Source organism: Vespa velutina, chromosome 6 (genome assembly GCF_912470025.1).
Source record: "Vespa velutina chromosome 6, iVesVel2.1, whole genome shotgun sequence".
In the NCBI taxonomy this organism is placed as follows: domain Eukaryota; kingdom Metazoa; phylum Arthropoda; class Insecta; order Hymenoptera; family Vespidae; genus Vespa; species Vespa velutina.
Genome location: NC_062193.1, coordinates 8,790,022 through 8,810,150, shown reverse-complemented (window position 1 = coordinate 8,810,150; position 20,129 = coordinate 8,790,022). Strand labels below are relative to the sequence as shown.

The 20,129-nt window shown below is 36.2% G+C and overlaps 2 protein-coding genes across 12 annotated transcripts in view; one reads left to right on the top strand and one right to left on the bottom strand.

Annotated features, from left to right (window-relative positions):
• Positions 1-20,053, top strand: part of LOC124950186 — an 88,685-nt gene extending 68,632 nt beyond the window's left edge. The window contains exons 2-3 of one of the 4 annotated variants that reach the window (XR_007101284.1): positions 15,188-15,387; positions 15,949-19,048. Coding sequence is in view for 2 of the 4 variants with exons in the window: in XM_047496585.1 (XP_047352541.1) it covers positions 19,265-19,284 (20 nt within the window). In the remaining 2 variants the exon portion in view is untranslated. Of the gene's footprint in view, positions 1-15,187; positions 15,659-15,948; positions 19,049-19,077; positions 19,116-19,264 lie in introns of those variants that run through there. The other 3 variants (XR_007101283.1, XM_047496585.1, XM_047496586.1) reach the window with 3 other exon arrangements.
• Positions 1,700-18,979, bottom strand: LOC124950179 (hillarin). Of its 8 annotated transcripts, none has more exons than XM_047496554.1 (13): positions 13,675-14,249; positions 13,443-13,594; positions 12,917-13,352; positions 9,891-10,182; positions 5,723-5,839; positions 5,406-5,578; positions 4,763-5,003; positions 4,464-4,690; positions 4,158-4,379; positions 3,942-4,091; positions 3,611-3,800; positions 3,117-3,374; positions 1,702-2,973 (listed from the first exon to the last, which is right to left on the bottom strand). In XM_047496554.1, exons 3-13 carry the CDS (start codon positions 13,258-13,260, stop codon positions 2,662-2,664), a joined length of 2,526 nt encoding a protein of 841 aa, XP_047352510.1. In that variant the 5' UTR covers positions 13,261-13,352; positions 13,443-13,594; positions 13,675-14,249; the 3' UTR covers positions 1,702-2,661. The 8 variants fall into 8 exon arrangements, with proteins under 8 accessions (XP_047352514.1, XP_047352513.1, XP_047352510.1 ...); XM_047496555.1 differs by having other exon boundaries at positions 13,534-13,594; XM_047496557.1 differs by lacking the exons at positions 13,443-13,594; positions 13,675-14,249 and adding an exon at positions 17,997-18,979 and having other exon boundaries at positions 1,701-2,973; positions 9,891-10,149.
• Positions 20,054-20,129: the final 76 nt, after the last annotated feature.

Sequence of the window (20,129 nt, the reverse complement as noted above, 5' to 3'; positions counted from 1 at the left end):
GTTGTAGGTTACGTTGGTACATAGGATGGTATTAAAGATTTCTGCTATATTATCATTCTAATATCTTCTTGTCTCTTGACGGCATTTAATCTATTGTTTTTCTTTTTTTTTTTTTTTGTTTTTATTTTTATTTTTATTTTTATTCAATCTTTATACAAGGAATACCATCTCCTTCTTTCTGCTCGAATATTTAATATATATATATATATTTATATATTTATACGTATTTATATTTATATATTTATATATTTATATATATATATATATATATATATATATATATATATATGTACTTATTAATATTTATAAAAAAATTAATTTACATATCGGACTATATCAACGTTAAAATTAAAACAAGGTGAGAAAATAGTGATAAGCTCGAGTTATAAACTTATTTTGCAAGTATGTCAAAAATCGCGCAAACATGGACGGCCACTTTTCTCTGGTTCTCTCTTCATTTTCTTCATTTTCTTCTTTTTCTTCTTCTTCTTCTTCTTCTTCTTCTTCTTCTTCTTCTTCTTCTTCTTCTTTTTATTCTTCCATAAGCGTCGTTAGAATTTCAATTAATAACAAGAATGTTAATATTACGGGAAAGAAAAAAGAAAAAAAAAAAAAAAAAATTAACAAGACGAAATAAAAACAATGGCTTGTGCAAATTTTTGTTTTTTTTTTCTTTTTTTTTTTTTCTTTTTTTCTTTTTCTTAATAAGAGAAATAAACTATAGCACCTCTAAGTGTGTATGTGTGTGTGTGTGTGTGTGTGTGTGTGCGTGTGTCCCTTTATATATTTCTCTCGAGAATATCATATCGTAACGATGAAATTTCTCTCGTAGCGTTCTCATTTTCCAACGATGTGCATCGTTTGAAACGTTTAAAACTTTTATACGATAGAACGCACATATGTATACGTGCATAAATAACTTATGTACATAAACGAGTGGATAGACGAGCACCTTTCGTATTTCCAGTCACCTCTAACAAAAAGCTTTAAGAAAGAGCGAGCTTAAATCCACTTTCATACGACGACGAATTTTTCTAAGGAAAATGTCCCTATAATCTAGCCTATACATACCTAAGCGATTTATTTTCTTATATTTAGTTTAATTTACTTAATTTACGAAAATTTAAGTTCTCTCCCTCTCTCTCTCTCTCTCTCTATACTTAATCCTTTAGAAAGCAATTTTAAGTTCATTCGAGGTATGTTTGGTGGAATGATCGGTGTTCAAACATATATAGTATGTAAACATATATATATATATATATATATATATATATATATATATGTATACATACTATACACATATGTATATACGTATAGTAGGTCGTAAAAACATGAGGACACTTTTTCTGATCGAATACATTTTTTTTCGATTTTTTTCATTCGTTAATAGATACGTAGATATTAGGATGCCATGTCAGATGTGCGAAGGATTAAACGTTAAAAAAAAAAAAATAAACAATAATTGTTTCTTGTTGCAACAGCGATGAAAAAGGAAAAAAAAAAAAATTACAAAGTAAATCTTTTTGTCAAGAGTTCGTAAAAAAGAGGAAAAAAAATCAGAGAGAAAAAACAAATATCATATATGTATTTTATCAAACGCTTTTATATCGTCATTATATCGTGAATCTCAACACCGATTTTATAGATTTTTGAATGAACGTATATATACATATATATATATATATATATATATATATATATATATATATATATATTTGTTTTTCTATAAAACCACTCGACAAAATACTTGATAAAAGCTTATGTTGTATTTTTTATCAGTACTTCAACAAAAAATAATTTTTTTATGATCCTAGCCACATTTCCTATAACATATTAATTTCTTTATATCTACTGAAAAGTTAAAAGTTTTCTCTCTCTCTCTCTCTCTCTCGTTCGATTTATTCAAATATTTCTTTTTGAATCACTGTATATGCTCTACGTTATGATGATAAAAATCTCTGGAGGTAGCTCGTTAACTCGCTTGCATCTTGTTTTACGATAAATACGTTTTATCATTTATCTTTGTCCCATCATCTTTAGTAATGAAAAAGAAAAAGAAAAGGGAAAAAAATACCACAAGAAAAATTATATTCACTATTCGAGTTTCTTTTATCCTCTTCTAATATTGTTTATAACGTAAACGAGTTTTACGTCTCTTAGTTTATGTAAAGAAAAATTCATAAAGAAGGGATCATCATTCGAGTCTTAGCAAAGTCATTATGAAACGCCAATGGTGAAAATAATGTTCATTATGTTAATTTTAGCTGGGGATAGTTTTGCGACATATTCAAAGAGAGAGAGAAAGAGAGAGAGAGAGAAATAGTCGCACGTTGTCACGTCGATGCTACTCGACCGGTTTATTCAAGAACGTAATTGCCATTTTGTTGGAAGACTTTAAATTAAAAGACGCGTCAGAAATAGAGAAAAAGAGAGAGAGAGAGAGAGAGAGAGAGAGAGAGAGAGAGATTGCTAATGAGTTCGACAACGACAACAACCTGACGCTTCATTTTCACCGGAGTTCGTCTCACGTCTACTGCAGAAGTATCTCAGTTCTATCCTATTTTAAAAACAACGACGACGACGACGACGACAACAACAACAACAGAACGAGTCCACGCGAGTTAGAAGGATAAATAGAAGAATCTTCCCCGTTGCAATTCCTTAATTCCGTTTGCTGGAATTGATGAGATACTTGCAACAATGAGTTAGCAAATGTTTTTCACCGGTGACATCGTGCTGAGCGGTAGTTGGTCCGGTTGATTCTCTCGTGTAAATATCAAGACCGTATTGGCCTTCCTCTGGGAAACTTATCGAGAAAGTTACAACGTCGTCGTCGGCGATCGAATGTGCGACATACTTTGACAGCCGTTTCTCTTCGATACCGTTTTTGTGAAGAGTCGCCATGAAGTCGGTCAAAGGTCGTGACATACGAAATTGAATCTCTAATTCTCGTCCGGCAAACACCAGAGCTTCCTATAGAAAAAAAAAAATAGAATAAAATAAAATAAAAATTCATAATTCTCAAATGTATTAATTAATACGAGACTTATTCGTAGTTATTAAACGTAGTTAAACCTCAAATCATGGAAAATATTTCGAAATGATTTCGAACGGACCTGATGAGTTATCGGTATTAGTCCAAACAATCTGGTAGCCTTGGTAGGACCCCACTCGCCACTAGCACAATCCGGAAGTGGAACCATCACCGTCTGAAGTTCCTCGCAAGCGATTTTGAATTTGCACACGCTCTTAAACTTCATTGGCTCGCCCGTCAAGTACTCCTTCGGCGTAACCGCGTTCGCAAATATGTCCAAGAGGAATGCTCCCGAGCACGGAGCGTGCACTCGAAATGCAACGATGTTACCGACGACCGACTGCAAATATTTTCCCCCAATCGATACGAGATCTTCGATGTTTCCCGAATCGATATACTATTTGCGCCGATTATTCGTTCGTTTTTCTTTCTTTTCTTTTTTTTTCTTTTCTTTTTTTCTTTCTTTCTTTCTTTCTTTCTTTTTCTTTTTTTCCTTTTCTCTTTCCTTTTTACGACGAACGAAAATCAACGACTCTTTATTTTATTACTATTATTTATTGAAAACGTTGTTCTTACCTGCATGACGAAACGTTTCAACGAGACCCCATCGTATCCGTCCCCGTCGTTATCATAAAATTTCAGATTATAGTGAAAAATGAGGGACGATTGCATGTGTGCGGGCATCGCTATTCTTACGGTCGCGGCACCGGTCGAATCCGTGTACATAACGGCATTTGTGTTCGTATCCGGAAAATAAAGGCCATATCTGCAAGCACAGAATTTATAAGGAACGGTACTTTCGCGAGGCGGTTTCTATCGCTATATGCCCGATGATTGCCGTTAATATATTCCGATCTATCTAATTCTGATAATCTAATGACATTTGAAAAAAGAATCAAAAATTTACCTGAAGAATAAAGATCGTACGAAGGGCAATTCCTCGAAATCTTTCAACGTGATCGGTTGTTTGAGCAATTGCCAATCATCTTGAAGTGGAAAGAATTCGTATATAAATTCTCTTGGATCCGTGAGAAAGTAATGATCGTCGTACTCGTACCTAAGTTGTCGCATTGATTACGTTAAAACTATTCCAAGTAAATCTCGTACGATCTCGATAATATACCTTAGGCTATCGTTCTTAGCTTTTGGTTGGCCAGGACGTGGGACTTCTTTGGCATTTACGAGATGTCGAGCTCCCCAATTGCACTGAACGAATCTCCACGCGCCGGCAACGTAAACGGCGTTCCAACTATTTCTGAACCTATTGTCCTCGAAACATACGCCCGGCTGATAACCAGCGGACTTGCTGTAACCTTTGATAACGACGCAATGTAATCCGGCATAACTAAAAAATCATACGATACGATTTAAAAATAATATAGCTAATAACATTGTTGCTTAAACGATTCGTTTTAATCATCGTTCCTACCTGCAGAGTCGTTTAAATAGAACGTGATAACTCTCGGTGCCGTGTTTGATCCCTCTCAAGAGTCCCATAGGCGTATCTCCTCGCAAATTTTCATCGAATTGCATGGTATTAAGATTCTTTACAGTGATCCATCGAAATATCGTTCTTGCCTTTTCGATATCCGAACCACATCTGCTAACCAATTGACGTACTAAATCGGTAAAAGTCTTTTGATCTTCTTGAGCAACCTAAGAATATATAAGAAATGAATTAAATCCTCACCGATTCCTTCTATCTTAGACCGAAGAACTTATTCTTACCGAGATAGCAATTTGATCCATATCCGCAAATTCCATAGGATCGTTGTAGATGTGATACTTGGCTAAGGCTGGTGGCTGAGGTGGTGGAGCTCGGGAAGGATAAGGTGGTGGTGCTTCTTGAGTATAACCGTCACCCTCATCGAGATACAAACTCTCTTGAAGCATGTACTCGCTTCTTGCCTCGTTTATCAATTCCAACATCTCCGAACTTTGCTTCTCAACCAATGCTGCCGTGGCAGCTCTGTAAATTCGTCAGTAAAAAGAGATAAGATAATAATATATTATTCGATTATTTTATTCTTCGTTTTATTTTTCAAAAGAAAAATTTCTTTTTTCGTTCCTGAAACGAACGTATTACGTATGTACATATATGCGAGAGTTACTGGAGTATTACAGTTTACGAAATGATATATATATATATATGTATATATTTCTATTTCTTTTTCTTTTCTTCTTTTTTTTCTTTTTTTACCCGCCTGAAACCTTTCTCATTAAAATAATATGCCACGGTAATAATAATTTGAATCGTTCAGCTGTGGTTCTTCTTCTAAGTAAACGCTCGACATTAACCGAATATTATGCAAGTAAGACATCGCCCTAATGATAAGCCATCTGCCATTTTAATTAGATAATATAAACGTACCGCTCGTGTTCCAACATTTTCCTCGTGAGACTTTCCTTCTTTTTGTCTCTGCGAAGAGTCATGTTTTTCTCCAAGTCCTCTTTCTCCTGTTGAAATTGTTGGGTACGCGTTCTTCCTCCCTTCTCCCGTTCCCACCTCGCCGATAATTGCTCCAGCTCCTTCTCCCACTCGTCCTTTTTTATTTCATTTCGCAAAGTAAACACATACGATGATAAAAAGGGGCAAAGAAAAAAAGATAAATCAATGATTTACGATTGTTAAATTGACTGATCCAAAAAAAAAAAAAAAATGCAAAAAAAACCCAGAACCATACGTACTCTAAATTCTTCTCTAATCCGTCGATCTTCCTCTTCTCGATGATGAGCAAATTTTCTATACAGATCATCTTCCTCCTTGCGATGTTTCATCTCCAAACGCGTCTGCTCGTCTCGATCCTGATCGACAAATTATATTTTTCCCATTAATATATATATATATATATATATATTTATTTATTTATTTATTTATTTATTTATAGAATGACTCGCATATATTAAATCTTAATGAATTGATAACTAACGAATTTATCCAGGAAAGAAAACATCTGTTTCACATGGTGCACGATGTTAATCGTTTCGAGAATTTCCAAGTCCTCGCGAAGTCTCCTCATTGTTGAATCTCGTCTGTTTTAATACAGATTCGATAAGACTCTTCTTTCTTTATGTTTATCACAATAGAAACTTTGGAAAAGTTTTCGTCAACGCGATCGGCAAAGAACTGTTTCTAACATCAACTTCGAACCGATCAATTCACTCTATCGAACAGGTTTTCTACAGCAGGTTGCAATTAAATTTATGGGATTTACTATTAAATATATACGTACTTATATGTATATATATATATATATATATACATATATATATATGTATATATATACACACACACAAAGTATACATAAATGTACATACAAACACATGTATATATTCTTTATTTGTCACAATCAACGTTCGCTCGCGTCAGTCTTAACCTCGGTCGTCTACTTTTTGCTGAAACTACTTTCACGATTCGTTTCTGCTTTCTTCCATCTCTCCTAGATATCATTCGAGTTCTACTTCGATAATAAATCTTTTTGATCGTGAAAAAGAAAATAGAAAGGGGAAGAAAATTTTTTTCTTTCGTTAAAAAATATCCGCTAAGATTAACAGGGGGTTCCTCTTTTCTTTTTCTTTTTTTTTTTTTCCTCGAGATCTTCGAAAATTGAAAAGAACAATCCATTTGTATGAAATAATCTTCTTAAATAATCTCGTCGATTTTATAACTGTAATTTTATCGTTGCGTTACGTTAGCAAACGTAGGTATGAACACAGAGAGAGGGGGGGGGTAGAGGGGGGAAAAAAGAGAGAGAGAGAGAGAGAGAGAGAGAGAGAGAAAGAAAGAGAGAGACGGAAAGATAAAGATACCCACGCAACGATTACATCACACGCATACGCGAACACGCTCGTTCGAGTAACCCCGAATGAGGATAAGGCGAGAACCGAGAATATTAGCTTTCCTACGAAGGCGAGTCCTCCTCAATTTATAAATACTTTTTTCTTTTCAACTTCTTTTTTTTCAAAACTCTCTTTTTTTTATGTAGATATACTCCTTGTGTTAAAAAAAAAAAAAAAAAAAAAAAAAAAAAAAGAAGAAAAACGAGAATACAAAAAAATACACGAACGAAAGTTTCATTTGTATTTTTCGTTCTCTCTTGTGAATCCAATTAAAAGAAAAAAAAAGGAAAAAAAAAAAGAAAGAAAGAAAGTTGCATAATTGTACGCGTAGAAAATCTTTAATTTAAGAAGAAACAATCTTCGAATTGAAATCAGAGAAACGTAAACGATTCCCTTTCGCGTGAACGCAAAGAAAGCTTATCTTTCCTTCCGCTTTCAAATAGCAGGAAAAGCGAAGATGTTACTTTGTTTCCTTGTTTTAACGATTCGAGTAACGAGGGAAACTCATTGTCTTCCTTTTTAACCTAGGGAAAAGAATCTCAGTCTGATGAATCGATCGATTATATCGTGGATATATATCTTTTGATTACGGGAATTATATCTTACTATAACAAGGAGAACTAGTTTTCTCTTATGTTTTTTTCCTTTATGTAATGTAATTCATAATCTTCTTACTATTGTGTGAAAGACACAAATTTAAATTTGCCAACTGATACTCGCACGGCACTCTTTTACTTATTTCATTGGAAAAAAAGAAAATAAATAAATAAAAAAAAAAAAGAAATGAATAAAAATATCAAACTTATTTTTATCAATAATTTCTGCGACATATGTCATTTATACTATAGTTTTTTTTTTTTGTTCTTTTGTTTGTAAATAAATAACATATCAGACATATTAGAGTACGCACGAGGAGGACTGAAAGAAATACCTAGAAGAATATCTAAAAGGTATCTAGAAGAAATGAAAGTAGGAACAAGAAAAAAAGGAAAGAAGGTAAAAGAATGAATCAAATTCCTTCGTTTACACCCACGCGAAATATCGAAATTCATGCCGGTGTTTCCGGCGTTGGTATTCACGTGGAAAAAGATTCTAAGAGAGGAAATGTAACACGGGCATCACGCGTCATCAAGCCCACGCTGTCTTTCGTTCCTTTTACGCATAGCCATACATAGTCCGGTGTCGACTGCGGACACACTACTGTCTCTGGCATTCACTAGATATCACGCAAAATGGCAATCCACCAAATTGTATTTCGCCAAGCAACGCGCGAAAGCGGATTATAAGAGAAAACGTTTCGATAGTAGAGCGACTAGCGGTTTGTTCTTCTCCTCCTCCACCTTCTCCTTCTCTTCCTCTTCTTCTTCTTCCACCACCTCCACCTTGGGATTCTTCAGAAGGACCCGATGGGAAAAGCGGCAAACTCATTTTCATGTAAACATCGTATCTGAGCCGTGCGCGTTACACATTCCGCATCAAAACCGATCGGAAACATCATTGTGAAATTCTTTTCTCTTTTGAAGAGACGCGCCATTTTCTTCTTTTTTTTTTTTTCCTTTCTTTTTTTCCTTTCTTTCTCTTTTTTTCTTTTTTTTCTCCTTCTCAAAGTTTCTCGCAGAAACGCATGTCGGATTCCACGCTCGTCTCTTGAAACTTCCAGGACCGGTTTACACTCCGAACGATTTATCTCCGTTTTCTGTCCAAGTCAAGACGAGGCCAAAGAGGTGGGCGATGGGGGAGGAGGGAGGGAGCAGTGGGGGAGGTGAAGAAGCAAGGAAAAAAAAAAAAGAAAGGAAGAATACCAAACTTTGTCTTTTTTTTCTTCCTCCTTTTCCTCGTCTACGAGCGAATACTCAATGTGATTATTTTCTATTTGGTTAGATCAAAAATTTGTTAATATTTCATTTGACGAAGTTAACGTTGTCGCGCACAGAGACAGATAGAAAAAAAAAAAGACAGAGAGAAAAAGATAAAGAAAGAAAGAGAGAGAGAGAGAGAGAGAGAGAAAGAGAGAGAAAGAGAGAGATATAGCTGATCGCGCAGCTAGTCCTTATAGCCGAGTGACCCAGAGTCAAGGACAAAGCGAATCAGAAATCCAGTAACAGCCCTTTTTTATTCTGCTTTTTAAAAAATCGACGGAATTGTGCCATACCATTACCGTACTTTCATTTACTATAACTTCAAATACCATTTAATGGGAATACGATAAATATACCTATTAAGATATAACGAGATTACAAACGATCTTTTAAAGTTGACGAATATCGTTTAACCGAAGTTAAATGAATGCCAGAACAAGAGTACCGCTAGAGAATCGCAACTAGAAACACTTATGCGTTTGAGTTTAGAGAACCTGTTTAAGATAATATCGAGGATAAGATCGTATCTATTATAAGTCTCTCATATTATACACGAGATAATCTCTTTGAGAGATTATTCCTTTAGAAATTAAAATGTTCTTTTCTTTTTTCTTCTTTTCTTTTTTTTTTTTTCTTCTTATCTTAGAAACGAGATATAAAAAGACAGAAACAAAAAAAAAAAAAAAAGAAAAGGACAATTCGAATTTTTCTCCTTATTCAAATAAAATCTAATCTTTTCGTTTGCATTAATCTAACTTTTTTTTTTTTTTCTTCCCCCGTACCACATTCATCGTTTATCGATTATAAAAATATTATACGGGATAAATATAAAAATTGTCGAATTATTTCACATATCGTTCGTTGAAACACGAAGAGAATCACGATGGAAAATAAGGAGGCCGCGTGCAAGAGTGGTTCGAGTCGGACGAAGAGGGACTCGACATAGTAAACTCTCTCGTCCTAATACGGCGATGACCACAGGCTCTCCTCGTCGTGCGAGGAGAACGTAATACATACATATGTACTTGTATACATATATACATACATATACGTAACATTACACGTTCAGAGTAAACTACATATTTTATATATATACATATGTGTATATATATATATATAAAATATACACATACATATACATATGTCGAATGACTCACCAGATAATAATCGATGGGCTTCTCGCGAGCCTTGCTATAACCCTTTTGAAGTTCCGTTTGCTTGAGAGCATGCGCAATGTGAAGCGCACTAGCATCGAATCTCCCATACTGATAACTTCCGTCCTGTGCATGATGATTATGATGATGGTGTTGTTGATGATGGTTGTACGGAGAGGATGCACCACCGCTACCACCGCCGTGATAATCTCTTCCCTGAGACGAATTCGTAGCTGGGGGTGAACCGTGTCCGTTCAGATGCCTACCATAATTGGGCGAATCTACATTATCGTAACTGCAACAAAATCATGGATACGAACTTCTTCAGGACTGATGGACATTATATATGTCTCATATTTTATTTATTTATTTTTCCTCTCTCTCTCTCTCTCTCTCTCTCTCTCTCTCTTCTTTCTTTTTTTCTTTTTGTCTTTTCTTTCTTTCTTGCTTTTTTTTTCTTTTTTCCTTTTAATTTTCACCATGACGAGATTTATCTTTTAAAGGTACCTCGAGAAAGAATAGATCATTCTTAAAACGTTTTTACTGGTTGCAGGACAATGAGTCCTAAATCGTCGATAATATCATCCTCGACCTTACGGTTGACCATTGTTACCATTTAATTGCGTTCGAATCGTGTTATATGAAAGGAGTCCGAGACAAAAGCGACAGAGAAAGAGAGAGAGAGAGAGAAAGAGAGGGTGAGTACAAGTTATGCGCACCGCCTGTCGTCGTGCAACGTCACGTCTCCACATTGTTAATAGTAATACTATGCTGCTCTTCGAATTGATGGATCTCTTTGAAAAGGAACATGGTATATGGCTGGACATTACCGTTGCTACTCCTCCTTCTCCTCCTCTTGCTCCTCTCTCTCTCTCTCTCTCTCTCTACTCTTCATACTATCCATTTGGAAATGGACGCTTTGATTAAGACCGTCCATCAATGTTAGAAACGTCGAACGATCTTTTAGACAATATACTATTAAACTTTAACAGGTTTAAGAACAAATCTAATTCTATTATTCTATAATAGAATTTATATGAATTAAGATAGAAAAGGGAAAGAAGGAAAAAAGAAGAAAGAAAAAAAGAAAAGAAATTATGTGTAAGAGATCGTGTCTCATAGTGCGATGGGAAAAAAAAAAGAAATTATAAAATAATAATAAGTATAGATAACAATCGGATAAAGATGCAGGTTATATTAGATTCATAGAGAAGAGAGAACGTGTAAGTAACTATACGTGAGTCCACATAACTTCTCTTGCGGAAAATTAGTTTCATTGTACGAGCAACAGGTAGAAGAGAGTAACGTTTAAATAGATATATATATATATATATATATATATATATATATATATATACATACGTACATACATACTTATACGTAACACAGTTATATATCGTAGAAGTTATCTTTTATGTTAGATACGTCTAGATCAACGTTCTGACAAACTTTTGTCCTTCGTTTCTACCGGTTTTTTTTTTACACGTTTTTAACGGGAAAAACGGCGCACTTTTAATGTTTTCCCTCGTGCATCCCCTACAATGAACTGACCTATAATTCTAAATAACTCTTAGAAGCTGTTCTCTTACACGCCATAACGCTTATATCTATAAATAACATCAGAAACGTTCCTGATATCGCGTGATATTATAGTTTCACGAGTTTTAATAGCCTATAAACTATTAAACCACGAACATCGAGTTCTCTCATATGTATGTATGTATGTACATATGTACGGATCAAAAATCATTCGTAAAACGTTATAAGCTGTAGAGAGAAACGGCCGTGAGAAAAATATCATACTCCGTTTCTTTTTAACTTGTTACGAGGTAACAAGAGCGTTCAGGAGGCCGTTCATTCACTTATTCTCTGTGTAGCCTATATGCTCTCTCTCTCTCTCTCTCTCTCTCTCTCTCTCTCTCTCTCTTTATCTTGGAAGCAAAAATACTTACTACGTACTATACATATATGAAAGAGAGAAAAAACGCCTACGTACACACAAGAAGATATATATATTCATCTTTCATGATGTAGCTTTGCTTTTACTTCTTTTTCTCTCTCTCTCTCTCTCTCTCTCTCTCTTTTTCTTACGTTAAATTTCTGATCATCTATCTCTATCTCAAATGAACAAATACTATAACGAAAGAAAGAGAGAGAGAGAGAGGAACGATAGTACAGGTAGAAAAAATATTCTTCGTACCATCAAGTAGGTATTACGTATATCTCGTGCTACTTTAAAGTACTCACCGTGGCATCCGACTTTTACGCAGCTGCAAGCATAAAAAAGTCGGACAATAAGCGGCATCGATCGCATGCAAAGAAAGATTCCTCTTACGTGTTGGCAAGGAAGAACGAGGAATGTGTGCAATGTCCATATATACGTGCTATATATCCTCTTTTAACAAGCGTTATACGCATTGAGCGTTAGTCAAACGTTAAAACAAAGGTGTGACGAGAGGGATTTAGTGAAATTCTTTAAGAAAGTAAGTAACTTTCGTCGATCATATCGAGTATATCTTTGCGTAATTGATTTTGTACAATAACGAGAGTGTAAAAAAGGAGTGAGAGAGAGAGAGAGAGAGAGAAAGAAACTCTTTTTGTAAGGAGAAAAGAATTTTGTAAATATATGGGGATGATAAATTCGATGATAAATTTACACTGATTAATTTGACCAACATTTTAGAAGATAATCACGATGAATACACTAGACGCGGTTTCTATCATGGCTCAACGATTCCTCTCTAAAATTTAAAACGAATAGAGGAAGGGAAAGCGAGGAAATCGTTGTTGTTAGATTATATCGATTCGCTTGGCGAAACATCGAACGACGAATCTCGAAGCAGGGAAAAGTTTTTTCTTTTTACGTGGAAGTAAATACACTTATTTACTCACTTTACAAAAGATATATATATATATATACACACGTGTACATATACATCTAACGTAAATATACCTATACCATGACAGTGGTATAATTAAAAAGAAATCAAATAAATAATAAGAAATAAAAGGAAGAGATGTTTGCTCACCAAGGTGGATAAGCAGCACGAGGTGACGCACCGCCAGCTCTGATCTGTTCGTTGACGTAACCGCTTCTTGGTACGTTCAAAGCACTCCTTATACCCACGCTCGAACCATCCAACGTACCCGGTCCTGGTTTTGGCACGTGGCTGCTACAGTAAACCTCCTTGTCGTTTATCGTATGCTGATTGTTGTAATAAGTCTTCAGGGTTAACTTCGTACCGCATATCGCACACTTGAAACATCCGGCATGAAAGAATGTAAAGTCCTTCAAAGGGCCGACCCTGTCGACCTGATAAACTGTCTGCGCGCATCTCAGGCACGTACTCTCGTAGAAATTTGGCCGATACATGATATTTCTTTTTCTCTCTCAATTATCTCTTTTTCTTTCTCAAACGCCAATACAATTTACCCCTTTCAATCCTTCAAATACGTTCCTAAGACCTGGGAATAGTCGAAAATGAAATATTTTTTAGTAATTCAACGCGCACACGCACAAACATACACGCACACATCACATACATACATACGTACATACACGTTCGCTGATCTTTCTTTTCTCCCTTCTTTCCTAACCCTAAACCACCGTGTGTTAATATTTAATATTTAAATAGAAAAAAATTACGTGTCTCTTGGTCCTTTCCTCTCTCCCTCTCTCTCTTCCTATCCTGCTCCATCCCTCTTTTCTAATCGCCAAGACAAATTATACTCGTTCAAAATCCAAAGTGCTCGGGACGAGCTTATTGTTATCATCGAAAGAACTTACGTAAGGTGGTACGTTCAATGGACGAAGAAAAACAATTTCCGGAAGATTGTGTCATCGTTACGAACTTATGACGAATACGTCAGGGCGGAATAAGTTAGATAAAGAGGCCGCCGCGCTCTCTTCGCCGACACTTTCCTGCCAGTCGACTTTTGCAACGAATCATCGTCAATAATTTTCTCTCTCTCTCTCTCTCTCTCTCTCTCTCTCTCTCTCTCTCTCTCTCTCCTTCCTTTCTTTCTTTTTTATTCTTACATTCTTTCTTTCGTAGTTCGCGTCTGGGTGGGCGATTGCAGTGGCAATTACAACACGCTTAATGACCGCGATATGCCGACAATGGAGACCGCCGTGATTCTCTCTCTCTCTCTTTCTCTCTCTCTCTCCCTCTCTCTCTTCCTCTCTTTCTCTTTCTTTTTCTTGATTCGAATCTTTCCACGCTTTGCGCTTAGTTAACGTTTCATCGTCGATCCCCTTTAATGTGAAAGCCGATTAATCAATTTCACAAAAGATCAACGGTACTTCTCGTACGCACGTGTGTGTAACGCGTAGTAAATACACATATGTATGCATATATGTATATATATATAACATATATATATATATATATATATATATATATATATATATATACACATATATCAACGATCGTTTCTATGAATATGATTAATAAATATTTTTGATTAATTTTAACATAAGACGGATGACGTTACGTTTCTATTTACGTATGCATGTGTTTGTTGATCCAAATAATAGAAAGAAAGAGATGTAACAAAACCCAGTGATGTCTCTCTCTCTCTGTCTGTCTCTCTCTGTCTCTCTCTCTCTCTCTTTTTCTTTCTCTCTCTCTCTTTTTTTTTCTCTATTTTACGATTCATCTTCGTACTGGTAGCCGAGAGAGCGACAATAGCAATTACGACACGGTTGACAACCATATAGAGCGAAACTGCAGCAACGAAGCGAAACTCTCTCACGCATCACCGCATCGTATTTTTCCGACGAACTCGACTGTGCCCGTGTATACCGTACTTTTTTCTCTCTCTCTCTCTCTCTCTTTCTCTCTCTCTCTCTCTATCTCTATCTCTATCGCTATCTATCTCTTCCTTCCTTCCATGAGAGCCCGAAACGAGCTTTGAAAACCGAGAACGTATCTTCCTCTAACAGTATCACGACGGAATCCCAATTGAAATTGATCCGACAACCTGTTTCCCTTATCGTTAGCTATAAACTCGAGCTCGTGACTGCCGTGTAACCGAGTCCTCAATTGTATGTATGTATATATATATATATATATATGTATGTAGTATAAACAAATACACTGTCAATGTTAAGAGAGAACACGAAGTCGCGTTTACGTTTCTTTTTTTTTTTTTGTTTGTTTTCCTTTACGTATTACGTTAGTCCGTTTCATAATGAATTTTTTTTTATTAATTAATACAAACGTATAAAATGAAATTTGTAGAAAAATATAAGAAAATATGATTGCTTACGTTTACATTGTAATAAATTTTGTTAATAGGTTGATGTGTAAAAGACGACGTGCTATGAAAGACAAACAAAAAGAAGAAGAAAGAAAGAAAGAAAAAATGAATGAAGGAAAAAAAAAGAAAAAAAAGGGAGAAAGACGTTTCAGAAAGTTCCTCTTCCGAAGAAAGAACACGCGAATCGCTTGCATACCGAAGCGCATCGAGAGAAAGCATTTCTTCGTTCGTTATTTTCGTGAGTAAAACGTCGACGTATGCGTGTCGCGTCTGCCCCGATAATGATCATCCTCCTTTCTTCTCGTTAATCTACTTCGCCACGCGACTTTTATACCTCGCGCTTTCTTCTCTCTGTCCTTGCTCTTTTTTGTTATTGTTTGTTATTGTTATTGTTACTGTTGTTGTCATTAATGCAATCTATTTATGTGCTTTGAACGTTAATGCAATTTTTTTTTTCTTTCTACGTCGACTTTCAATCAATTGATCCAAGATACGTAATGGCCGCCTATCAAAACCCTTCGAAATGACAAAAAATTCGTTGAACTTAATTAAAGATACCATAAATATTGTGTTATTTCTTTTACAAAACATTACCAAACCATAAGAGAACTTTTACATTTTACAATTATTAAAACTACCAAGGTATAGTTCTATCTTGCAAAATTTATAATTATTTTCCAGTAAATTTTTAATATCACTTATTCCGACCGAACTTGTTCCTTTCGATTAATCTTCTTTTTTTTCTCTTTTTTCTTTTTTTTCGTTTTTTTTTTTTTTCTTTTTTTTTTTTTTGATACAGCCAATAGATGTTGAAAGAAGAAGAAAGACAATCGTTAATAAAAAAGATATCGATGAATGGCGACGAAATTGATTGACCAAAAAGATAAAAAAATCTTCGAACTCATTCAATTTCAGATTATAGAGGAGAATTGGTAATTATCTGCATAACTTGGCTCTATTATTTTCTTCGTTATCTTTTTAATTTTTTTTTATTTTTTTTTTTTTTTTTTATCAATACGAATGTAATAAAATATGTATATGGTGTGTATGTGCGTGTGTATAGATATATCTATGCGTGGCACGGATTCTCACTCGTAGGAACGCGGAATGCCTTTGAGCGCATTGCCACTCGTAGAAATATTGCTTATCTCGCATATATAATTGAAGGGGCGAGGTAAAACAGGAACAGTCGTTCATGGAAATAAAAAAAAAAAAAGAAAAAGATATATATATATACATTACTTCCGGAATGTTCGGTATTTCTCGATTTATCCCGTAGAAATTCTCGAAGTATGAGAAGAAAAGTCAATTAAATTTGTTTATATCCTTCCATTTTTACTAACATTTTTTTTTTTGTCTCTATCTCGACTCGAGCTAAGAATTCGAAGAAAAAGAGGAAGAAAAAGCAAAAGAGATACACCATTGGACTCTTTAATCGATCTGTTATAAGCAAGAAATTTCGTCGTTGTTTGCGTTTGAAAAAAAAAAAAGAAAAGGAAAGAAGAAACAACTTTCTTTCATAAAGAATCAGTGCATCGTCGCGCGTAATTAAACTCAACGATTTTAGGAGAAATCCTTTCCGATAGAATGCCCGCTTTCTACAATGTTTTATGGAAGGGAGGGATAAACAAGAGAGAGAGAGAGAGAGAGAGAGAGAGAGAAAGAGAGAGAGAAATAGGAAGAAAAGGAAGAGAACACAATACATTGTGCTGACGCAAATCGGTACGATCGAAATCGTCGAGGCAGACTTCCTCCTCCGAACGTAGTTAAGTATATTTGTTGAACGAAAGGAAGGATTTTTCAAATCTTATGTGTCGATCGATCATTACGAATCTCTTTGAGTCTATTTTCTCATGATGACTTTCGCAAAGAAAGTCGAATCGATCGTAAAGAGATTCGAAAGAAGATCCGGTATTATTTATACCAGGCATAATATATTTACTACTGTATTCGACGTTTACGTGCTTTCACGCCTGATAATTATTCATCGCATTCCAATAACGTACGAACAAACATTCCTGATTCGAGGTCATCTTTAACCTATAACTAGATGGCTAAAGTATTTACCAATTACTACAATATATACTCGATGCAGGCGCACGAACGGGAACGCACGTGCCATCGACTAAAGAGTCTCAAAGATGAAAGAGAAAAGTTTCTTTCAAAAATGATGTTGCGTAGTGAGCGAGGAAAGGATAGGTGGGTGCTTCGGATGATTGAACCGAATGAATGGATAGAAGAAAAGAAAGGGGTATAGATATATATTTCTAGTGGATCATGAAAAATGACGAATTAATGGGTAGGCATTGAGAAGGAATAAATGAAAAATGAGATTAGAGTTATTTCGCCCTGTTATTTAACGTTCACTAAAATGATCACCGTTAACATACTCGTCCCTTCGTAAGTTTCTCCTCAATGGAATTCCTTCCTCTCGTTGGAAGTAAGGAAGGAATTCCAAAAGGAATGGAAAGATAAGGAGAGAAACGTAAAGGAGTAGGGGGTTCCCCCAAGACTTGCGCCCGCGCGCGAGCGCGTGCATGCGCGCGCGCAAATCTTAACCCGGTTACAAAAGTGCAAGATTTTCGTCGAATCGCGACGATCGGTTAAAATTCCCGTTTGTCGGGATAGTCTCGACCTTAAAAGACATGCTCGAGGAGAGGCTCGATCAAGAGGAGAAACTCTTTCGAGGAATCTCACCGTGATTCCTCTCTCTTGCGTCTTTGGGATCGTTAAAGTATAATCTTGCTACGTAAGTTTTCTCTCTCTCTCTCTCTTTCTCTCTCTTTCTCTTTATCTATCTCTCTCGCACGCTCGTTCGCTCATTCTTTTTCTTACTTACTTACTTACTTACTGACGAGTGTAGATATGCGCGTGCGCGCGAACGCGAAGCAATTGGAGCACGATGAAGGAAAAAAGAAGGAGGCTACATCGACGCAAGGTCAGATTCTTCTTCCCACCCTCCGCTTGGTACTCTTGAAGAAGGCGACAACGGCACCGCTACAACACGTTCCTTCAAAATACCTACGCGTCCTCATAATCCTTGCTCCTTTGACCGACGAGTTTCCTCTTCGGTTCGGAGCATACTCGACGAAAATTAATATCCAAGGAAGATTTTCTATTCTCTCTCTCTCTCTCTCTCTATCTTTCTCTCTCTCTCTCTCTCTCTCTTTCCCTCTCTCTCTCTCTCTCTCTCTCTCTCCCTCTCTCTCTCTCTCTGTTTCTGTCTTTCTCTTTCTCTTTCTCGTTTATCCTCGAGTAATCATTGACGACAAGAAAAGTAATGATGCCAAGACGGCAGCATCGAAATGGAAAACAGCTTTTCCCAAGTTCGAGGAGGGATCCTTCTGGTTTGCTTCTTTCTTCCGGTTACACGGCCGCGATGGTTACGACCGTGCATTGAAATCACCGAACGTACCGAGTAGTATGTACCTCATGTACGGCACCGAAATTTTTCTCCTTAACTCGCACCACTTTCTTCGCGCATACCAGCCGTACATTAACGCTGAGATTAAATGAAAGCAGGAAGGAGAAAATACGGAAGGTCGAGATAAATGAGAGCGTGGCCAACACCGGCCAGGCACCTGTCCACGGAGTCGATGTCTTCGATCTATCTAGGACAACGATGCGTTCGATGAGGTCCAATGTATTTTCTTTCTTAAAGGGGCCCTCGCGTAACTTGCCATTCGATAAACTTTTCAATAAAAATTTTGAATCTATTAAAGACCGGCTGGAAAAATATTCTTGCCAACGAGCACGACGTATACGCGAGACGATACGACTTCAAATCGTCCACCTGCCTTCGTCGACGTTCCGAGAAGGTCTGAGGTGAGAGGGACGGCCATTTTGAGGTACCACGGTGAACGCAGGTGGCGCTACGTGTTCAAGATCTCGTCCTCCGGAATGATATGTATGTTCGATCACTCTCGGAGAGGCCCTCGTCTCGCGAGCATCTACTTTTCTTTCTCGGTGATCTTCTTTCGCTTATTCCTACTTCCCTCGACGATGAAAGTCGAGAAAAAGTGGAAGTACCCTGGAAATTCCGCTACACAACGGAACGATCCGATTCGATTTCTTCGATAGGCCAACTCTAATAGACCTATTTCTTTCTGTTTCAGTCAAGCCGATTCTTCGTTAACAAAGAAAGCGATATTCGAACGCGTTGGAACGTTAGACACCTACATAAAGAGTCTTCCTACGTGAAAACTAGATTACATATATAGCGTACCGATCTAAAGAATGCAAATTATTGTACTCGTTAAATATGTAAAGTCGTAATAAGTTTCATGCTAATGTGTGATATATATTTCTACCATTGAACTCCGTTATAAGAAACTTGTCCTGTTAAAATATCGATGACGCAAGCGAAAATGCGCGTAGAAATGGGGGGAAAAAAGAAAAAAAGAAAGAAAAAGAGAGAAAAAAAGGAAGAAAAAAAACATAAAAAATCCTACCCACTACCATAATCTTTCTCATGACATTTCCGCAGAGCAAACACGCCGGCGCGATCATGACGTTTACGATGCGATCTTTCTCACGAACGTTGTACGCTCGATCTTGCGGTAGACCGAGCCACAATGCGCAATTAACAAGAATGATCAGCGATTCTAAACCAAAAGACATAAGCTTTGCGAGATATTACTCAAGTGAAATCTAAGTAGAAGTAGATAATAACGAGTTTGTTGTTTTTTTTAACTAAGTAGAAATCATTATAACGAAATCGATCTTATACATACTTCGCATAATGTCGATCAAAATAAACATATAAAATATTCCCTATTATACATACACATGTTTATAATATCTTAACTATGCAATTAGAATTAATTACGACAAGAGAAAGTCTTTCGTTCCGTGAACTATTGCCGAGAAATTTGAACCGAGTTCGACGAGAAGCCGATCGTTCACCCTCGATTTTCAGGGAGAGACGTGTCTCCAATTTTGAAGAAGGAGGAGGAGGAGGAGGAGGAGGAGGAGCAGAAG

Bases quoted from the DNA above. Each gene is read 5' to 3' on its own strand.
- LOC124950179 (XM_047496553.1), bottom strand. From the start codon at position 13,260: ATGTATCGGCCAAATTTCTACGAGAGTACGTGCCTGAGATGCGCGCAG. The intron at 5,579-5,722 runs GTACGTATGGTT...GAAATAAAAAAG, and splicing joins GGATTAGAGAAGAATTTAGA to GACGAGTGGGAGAAGGAGCT. The intron at 3,375-3,610 runs GTAAGAACAACG...AAATATTTGCAG, and splicing joins TGAAACGTTTCGTCATGCAG to TCGGTCGTCGGTAACATCGT.